The sequence below is a fragment of the Pecten maximus genome, unplaced genomic scaffold, assembly GCF_902652985.1.
Source record: "Pecten maximus unplaced genomic scaffold, xPecMax1.1, whole genome shotgun sequence".
In the NCBI taxonomy this organism is placed as follows: domain Eukaryota; kingdom Metazoa; phylum Mollusca; class Bivalvia; order Pectinida; family Pectinidae; genus Pecten; species Pecten maximus.
This window is the reverse complement of record NW_022981657.1, coordinates 1-8,974: the sequence shown is the minus strand read 5'-3', so window position 1 is coordinate 8,974 and position 8,974 is coordinate 1. Positions and strand designations below refer to the sequence as shown.

Sequence of the window (8,974 nt, the reverse complement as noted above, 5' to 3'; positions counted from 1 at the left end):
TTTCTAGCAAAAAATTTCCATTTAGAGATTTCAAGAGGCGAAGCGTTCAAATGATGTGCGAGCGATATTTTTTTCCATTATTTTTTTTCCACCAAATGTTGGAAATAAACTGAATACCATATTGAACAGATGTTTGTGTCTATTTGTGATTAATTCAAGTACATGTATATCATGAAGTGATTTCATTCACAAATAACTAAACAATTGTATGTAAAATCCAACAACAATTTAATACCTGATCTTCTTGATCAAATCAAACTTAACACAGTTCTCTCATTTGTATGGAACAAATACCGGTATAATAGAAAATAATGTATAAAACAAAAGAAAATTGGCACAGAAAAAACAAAATCACTATATCATATATAATTATCTGGAAAAAAATAATAATACCATATAAAACAACAGAAAATTGGCATATTAGAAACATAATCATTAAAATGTATATGGCTACCCCAAAGTTAGCTATCTTTTAATGTTTTTGGGAATTCAGCATCTATCAAATATAATTGACTTGTATTTAACAGTAAAACTAAGGGCTTTTCCAGTAAAACATCTACCCTACCCCAGGAGTCCAGTTTTTTTTAGGGGTACCACCCAAAGAATTTATTTAATTAATTTTAATACACAGAAGTAATTGGAGCGAAATCCAACCATGGACAGAGGTGAATTGTTTTGGAATCCTGGGGTCATTTAGATATTTTAATGGAATAGTCCTAATACTAAGACGACAACTATAAATCTGTGAAATGATGAAATTGGAATAAAATAATTCCACATTTTCTGATAATTATTATGGAATACAAACAAAAAAATATCACATAGGTACTGACCTGGTTTAACAAAAAATATCATTCTTCAAAATAAAATAAATACTTCGATTATTACCACATTACAAAAAATGTAAAACTAACAAAACATGTAAAACTAGATACATAAAAAAGACTTTTCATGTTTTTTTCATAAAAACATATTTAACAAAATGCAGTTTGGTAAATGGACGGAAAACAATACAGATCATAATCACCTTCTTCCGAGCAAACTATGGATTTTACATCCATTCACACATCGCAGCATTATTCTTTTACTTGAGATTGATACAGAATGTATTTTACATTAAAATATTATCACAAATAATGTAATCAAACTGCATGTCCTATCAGAATTTGTCAAGCATTGTATGATCAATATCTGATTTACACCTTTCGCTTTTTGACAAATTGTCTCCCCCATGTTTTGGCTTCAAGGCCTTTCTCCCTACAAGTTTTGCATATTGGCCGCACACTTGAAAATTGTTCCATGAGGTTTTCAATGTAAGGATCAGAGTCTCCTAATAGTTCATTTTCATCCTGTGTTCCGCAATATAAACAACAAGATGGAACGAACGCTCTCATGGATGCGCTGTAGTATGCCACTTCGACCTCTGTAGTACAGTGGAGGCACTTTCTTATAATGAATCCAAATTCTTCGGGAAAGTTTTCACCACAGGTGAAGGTTCCTGCCTCCTTGATGCGACGCAAATGTGCATCCTACAATGTAGAATTTTGTATTTGAAATTAGACTTGGTGCTATAGTATAAAAAGTTATTGATATTAACAAGAGTTATTGATATTAACAAACGAATAGATGAACCCTGATTTCTCGAAACAAAAACAAACAAAGTGTTAAATCTGAAGTTAGAAAGACTTCAGTTTGATTTTGAACAAGTTTGGTAGTTACTACTCCTGCTTAGCGCTCAGTATTAAGGGAGTGGAACAACTGGTTCACCCGTTGTCAGTATAATGTGACCGGGTGGGGTGTGCTGTTAGGTGTCTTCGGCAGTATGCTTCAGTGGGATAGCACTATAAAGAGGCCAAGAGTGCCACAATATTTTTAAATGAGAACCCCCTAAAAACAAAAAATAAGCTTTTTAAGGAATGCATTGGTTATGTTCTCACAACATTTCACAAATTTCAATATGATAAAGTAAAAATATGGTACATGTATGTATCTAGTTTATGTAAAAATGTACCTGCTCTCTGGACATTTTGTTCCCGCTATATACCACTCTTGGCTTGCTGCACTCGCCACAGATAATAATGTCTCTAGCTTTTCCAGCTTTTAGGATCTCCCGGTTTCGACGATCCATTTCAACAGAGCTGTCATCAAAATCTGTAGAGTTCTGTGCTGAAGGTCTATGCGTCTCATCCACATCTTTACCATACACCTGTTATTTAAATAAATATGTATTGTTCAAAGAATATACATATCACAATTTCATGACTTTTTCAAGGCTTTTGATTATTTTCAATAATGTTTTAAGACAAACATCATATTCAATTTTTCAAGACCTGTGCGACCTCTGTACAGTATGTAATGCAAGGAAATGAAGATGGTACCATTTGATAAATTTCAGGTAAAAACACTTATTTTTTTTCACAGAAGTGTTAAATATTGATTGCCAACTGATAATAATGATTGTAAAATGTTATACACAAAGTGCTTTTGTAAAACAATTATCTTCCTTGAAGTAATGATGTAGCATTCAAATCATGCCCCCTTTATCCTACATAATTCACTTGTGACAAAATGACAAACATTTTCTGTTCATAACTTACGGCATGAAATGGTAAATAGTGCTGACCACTCTCATCACGGACGGGACAAGGAAGAAAGCTCAGGTCCCCCAGTGTATCTCTATCTACTCGGATTGGGTTTATCATGCAATAACGACAAGGCTCCTCACGGCACTTCATAAGTTGAAAGCTGTAATGTGTGCTGACACCATGGGTTTTGATGAACTCCTATAATATTAAATAAGAACAAATTAAACCTATAAATAATACATAATTTGGTGTAAAGGCTGTATATGTTGCATGATTATAAAATGTAAGAAAAAATAATTCAGTTTTATCATACAAAAATTCAAGTTCTTTTCTGTTAAGTACAGATAAAGAACAACCAATTGCAATGTTGTATGTATTAGGAAAAGTAGTAAATTTTCAAATACATACAGCATCAATGATATGACTGCAAAACTGATGAATATTAGGGCAATAAGAGTCACTGTCATTGGTAAATTGTGGTACATTGCAGGATAATTACTCACAAGACAATTTAGACTAGGACTAGGGAAAGAATGTCTTGATCAATGACATGAATTTCAGGTAAAACATTTTAAATTTTTCAAATACTTGCCTGCAAATTTATGCAGTTCCGCAGATCTTTGCTGGTAGATGACGTGTTCAGCTTGCTGAAATCTTCCAAGGTACAATCTCTGATGATTCGAAGGCTGTCCTCAACATCTTCCTTTGGATAACCTCTGTACACTGTGAATGCAGAGCCTTTCAGCTTCATTCGACTGAAGCGGTCATTTACCTTCTCGATAACAGGCGACATGCTCTCTGTGAATGCTGTTTTGAGGTCAGCTTTGTTAACAGCAACATTTCTGATGGCGTTAAGCGATGACTTGTGCTTAATCAAGTCCTCATATTTCTTTGGCATTTCCTTTCTCTCCAATGCAGTATGTTGCAAAGCCAAATTCAGGATAGACATACATCGTTCAGCAGGATTTGTCCAGCTATGATTCGGAGCAGTTCTAATGGCAACTAACATGTCCAGATCGAGTTGCATGAACATTTCCAACAGAGAGGTTTTCACCGTCTCATATGTCACTCTGTGATCTGGACCTCCATCTGTCATAATACAGAGAATTGGTGTTGCTAAATCAATCTGATCATCAGAATGGTGATCCCGCAAGATCCTGGTGACCTCTGATGCATGTCGAAAGGGAGATGATGCTTCAAACACTTTGTCTTTCGTGGTGACATATACATGCCCTTGGAAGAAGCTGTCATTTGGGTTCTTGGGAATATCTGTCACAAGAGTTACAGATGGAACCAATCCTGCTATGTGAAAGTCGTGGTCTGCTGCCACTAACGACACATCGGTGGCAGGTGCCATAACTTTGTTATGACCTCTTACTCCTGTGGAAATTGGGACACCAGGCTCGCCAACTGGAACAACTGCTTTGTCATCAAGACAAATAAATGTAGTACATCCCCGATATCTCACACAGAACTCCTTCAGATACCTAAAAAGTGTTGCTACATATCTGCCATCTTTGTGGTGCACACGTGCCATCCTAGTCTGTACTCGGAATTTTACATTGAATCTACTTGTGTACTTCAATGCGGTTCTTTGGAAAGGATTTCCTGGAGTAAACTGTAACCTAATCGTTTCAGAACTTGGAATGGGAACCCCATCTGGAAGATCTTTCACCACTTGTTCTTTTAAATCTTCAACAGAAATTGCCAATGGCAAATACAGTTCATTTCCATGACGTCTGTCATGCACTTGGAGCAACTGTTTATCAAAGTAATCTCCCATTGCAGCAAAAAACTCTCCAAAATGAGTATCAACATCTTTTCCGTTTAATGCGCGATAGTCAAGGAGCAGTTCTGGATCATCTCCTGTTAGCAAGATGTCTGCAATGCGTTCATCCACTTGTCGCTGTGCGTCAGTTTCTGATACTGTTTCTGTTTGTGTCAGTTCATGATACATGTGGCGCAGAATAGACTTAGGAGTTTTCACATACTGGCTGTATTTATTGATGAAATCACGTCTCATTGAACGTGTGGAAAATTTTGGCAGCAGTTCTGTTATTTTCGAAATGGCATTAGAATTGCCGGTACAGCGCTCTGGTGAATCATCAATGGGAACACTCCAAACAAAATTCAAAGTCCCAATACTCCCTCCATATGACATCCTGAAAAGCATAATTGGAACAGATAACCTCAAGTCTTTGATATATTTCCTTCTCTTTTCTTTGTCACATGGCGAGAAATTTTCAAGATCGACCACTTCATAATGCTTTAATTTGCAAACATGATCATCAAGCTTTGAAAATTGTTCATCAACTGCAGGTTTGGGGGCAATAAATTGGGAAGTTGAGTCCTCTGACACTGTACGTGCTGGCTCTTGTCTAACCTGGTACACAGTTTTGTGTCTAAAGTTGTCATCTGCCAAGCGACTCTTGTACTTTGTCAAACATGCCAGGAGAGCTTCAATGTGAGTTGCCAATTTTTTGTGGCTTTGTGTAGACATAGACGGAAACGATAAACATTTTGAAAGGTCTGCGCAAATGACTTCAAGTTTTTCTTGTGTTAATAACGGGGCCTTGTGACGAAGTTTTGTGAACTGGTTATAACCAGAGAATTGTTTAAACACAGTTGGAAGCACACATCCGTTTTGTTCTAATTTCTCCTGACAATGGTCAATTGCCCAAAGGGCGTTTGAAAGCTTTCCCATCACAGTTTCTCCAGTGCCCTGCTGGTCCCGATACCACCCGTCGTCGAATCCTGAAGTCCAATCCATAACATCACCTTTCAACCTTTGTGGTCCGGTCAGTTTACCCTTGATATGGTCCTCGGGTTTTGCGGGAAGACTTTTTGTGGCATTTGATTTCATCAATATTGAAAATGCATTGTTTCTACATTGGTTTGTCGTCCCATACGATTTCAAAACTGACCCGTCAGAATCGTGTAGAGTAAACTCTACATATCTACATTTAAAGTCATCACAAACGTTTAGACCCATACCTTTGTCGGATATTTCTATCTTGTCCTTTTTTGTTTGAGTGGAATAGATCGCTATTTTTTCCAGGTCGTCATACTCCGAGGGGCACGTGTTTGATGTTGTATTTCCAAGGTGGTAGTTAATACTGCGAATAAAAAGGTCATAAAACGTTTCATTGTTCTCCGCTTCGATCGCTGTATTTAACATTAGATCCGGATTCGGATTTTACAACTTACCATCAGTCCATGTTTTTTTTATGATTTTTACGTACCAGAAACCCCAAGCTATCTATTTAAAAGTATGGGACACTAGCGAGAACTACCCAAGATGTCCGATAATTATTAAACCCGTATTCACTTAACAATGTGACGCTTACATAATTAATTAAGTATCAGACGACTATTGACTAATTTGTGTGTAATCAACCCAGTTCTTGTGATCACTGCTTAATACGTAAATGTGTATGTAATTAATAGCATGCATCTTTCAATGAGTTTCACGTAACGGTGTTACAAGCCGATATCCGTGTTTACCCAATACAAGCGTTAATGATGTTAATTACCGATCATAAATTTATTACATGTATTTGAGATTGATTAATTATCGTATCACGCACTGTATGTTTGTGCATAAATTCTTGCTAACTACGAAACGATCCAGAATTTGATGTCAAGGAATTTTTGTTACATCTCAAATGACTTGGTGTCCAACTTTAAAAAGTGCATGCTTATCCATTTTTCTTGGTGCTGACATAAGGGAATAATAAGATAAGTTGCACATTTTATGGAGAAGATAAATTTCATAAGATTTAACAATTTATTAAAGATTTTCTGATTATGATTTTTTTTCAGGATGTAACAGAGACACTAGATAATAATCTTACTTTATTTACTCAGACATTGACTGTTAAAAGATTCTCAGTGGTGTTTTGGTGATGAAATAATTAATTTTGTCCATAAAAGTATAATTCAAGTACCAAAATATTAATATAATGTGTGAAACAAAAATTTTCTTCAAGGTGTAACAGGACAACAATTTCAACTATTATTTACAGAAATCGCTGATTTTTATCAGATATTAAGGAAATGGTAAGGTGTTTATTGTCTAATAAACAGAATTCATTTGCAGACATCAATACTTTGTTTTATAAATTGTGAAGTTCTGATCAATGGCAAGTAACTGGCAAACTTTATAATATGTTTACTAGAGTGGAGTATGTTTCCGTGATACATGTGGGATTCCCAACTAGCATCTCCAACATATACAGTATGTCATTTGTGTAACAGGAATGCCCAGAATACCCTTCTGTGTTTAGTAGCTTAATAATGGAGGATATTGGAGTAATTTACCATCCTAAAAGACAAAATGTTTAGCTTCCCATGAAGTAGACCTCTGAAAGAAACAAAAAATACGAACACGTTTATGACCAGAATCAGATATTTTATTACTGACTTTAAGTATATCCTTATCAATGACAGAATACTGTGTTTGTCCAAGGTTCCATCTATTGCTGTTATTCCGCACGAAGTATTGGACCATCCTGAAGTTTGCATTAACCTCTGTAACCTGCAAAATAAATCATATACAAGTCTCATTTTACACATGTATCAAAACTATGACATGTAAACTTTTTGATCTCAGATTTCTCCTATTAGATTGTAACTGAAATTGGTTGATTATGCAACAACATTAAATTATTGAATGATACATCATTAAAATTATAAAGACATACAGATCTATTAAATACAGATTATCTTTAGCTGTTAAAAGGACACATTTGAAACAAATTACAAGAATTATCAAAATAAACTGCAAAACAATAATTAGGATGTTAGTATAACAAAATATATATGACATTAGTAAGAACAACTGATTTGTGTCAAAATTACATCTGGAGGTCTACTTCCTTACGTTCGTTTATATAATTACACGATGCAAATAGCTGGAGGGAAACAACGAGCAGTGCTCTAGCCAGCAACTTTATACAATTCAATATCATTATAATTTTATAACGATCATTTATCAAGATAATTTTTGCCAAGATGTAACATGGACAATGAATTACGTGTCTTGGTTACGTCATTCACAAAAATGTTGACCAATAACGAAGGAAAACAACAGTTCAATTTAAGAGTCAACGTTATTTGAACTCCCATGAAACTAATATAACTGAATTCGTAAGGGCGACAATTTTTTGATATAAACCAATCTCAACGTTATAACCCCACGTGATGTAACGTTGGACGTCAATCCCGATTTCCCGAGACGTAACAAATGACACAAATAAAATATTTTTCAAACGGACGCATGGTCCATTTCAATCGACTCGTGTATGCAATCGTTCACTGGAAGAGACAAGTTTTATGGACGATATTTCGATCGTTACAGTGACTGATCAAATGACACACAACTACCACAATCTGCAAGTGTTTTAACACTTAAAAATTCTATTTAACTTCAACATAATGTTTCAACTTCAAGACGTAACAACTGACGAATTCTTACCGGTGAAAATCTGTGTCTTGTTTACTTGCCGCCATCGTGTCAAAAGGCCGATCACGTGATCTACCAGAAATGGGTCTGGTATCATCACATGTTGGTTGATGTCGTAAAATATTTAAAACGAGAAGTCTTGTCGTAGAATTGATTTCATTACGGTTTTTATATTTTTCTTTGAGACGTAACATTTTGACACAAAACTTTAAGCACTCTTTTCAAAGTATCTGCCATCTATTCGACTTGTCATAGGAAAGTTAGACTGGGATATATATAACAAATAACATCGTTCCTACCTAAAGAAATTCACCGTTGATCGCCGGGAAGGATAGATGGATATATATAGAACATTTCAAGACGTAACTTAATTTGACACAAAATGTTACGTCTTAAAATCTTATTTTAATTTCTGTTATATTCCAGAAAATTTTGTTTTTTAAAGCCCACATCTTCTTCAAAATCTATTTTTAATCAATATTTAATGTGATGATAATAAAAAGAAGACATGATAGTAATGTTCAATGCATTTGTTTTTTGGTTTAAAAAGTTCTGTATTAGAATGTCAGGCCATTATGTCCAACATTTCAGCACTATAACTGATGTAGAAATGTTTCATTTAAATTCAATAAGATAAAATAAATACATTAACTATCTGATTTGATGAGCTGCTTTGAGATGATCAGACAACATTCTGAAAATAAATCCACAAATATCTTTTAAAATCAAATATTTGAGATGTAACCAAAATTCCTTGACATCGAATTCTGGATCAAATAGCAATATGTGTTCCTATAAAAGTTGCCGTCTGTAAAATAAACTATCATAAATTTATGTAAAATTGTCGTCAAGTTGATAAAGCAAGGAAACCAGCTATCCAGGGGTACCCTAATATATCTTAATTAAAACTTGCCCACATTTTTTT

The 8,974-nt window shown here is 34.8% G+C and overlaps 1 protein-coding gene across 1 annotated transcript; it reads right to left on the bottom strand.

Moving 5' to 3' along the window:
• Nucleotides 1–211: 211 nt before the first annotated feature.
• Nucleotides 212–5,917, bottom strand: LOC117320173. Its single transcript, XM_033874835.1, has 4 exons — nucleotides 3,178–5,917; nucleotides 2,598–2,783; nucleotides 2,012–2,206; nucleotides 212–1,529 (listed from the first exon to the last, which is right to left on the bottom strand). The coding sequence occupies exons 1-4, from the start codon at nucleotides 5,761–5,763 to the stop codon at nucleotides 1,197–1,199; spliced, it is 3,300 nt and encodes a 1,099-aa protein (XP_033730726.1). The 5' UTR covers nucleotides 5,764–5,917; the 3' UTR covers nucleotides 212–1,196.
• Nucleotides 5,918–8,974: the final 3,057 nt, after the last annotated feature.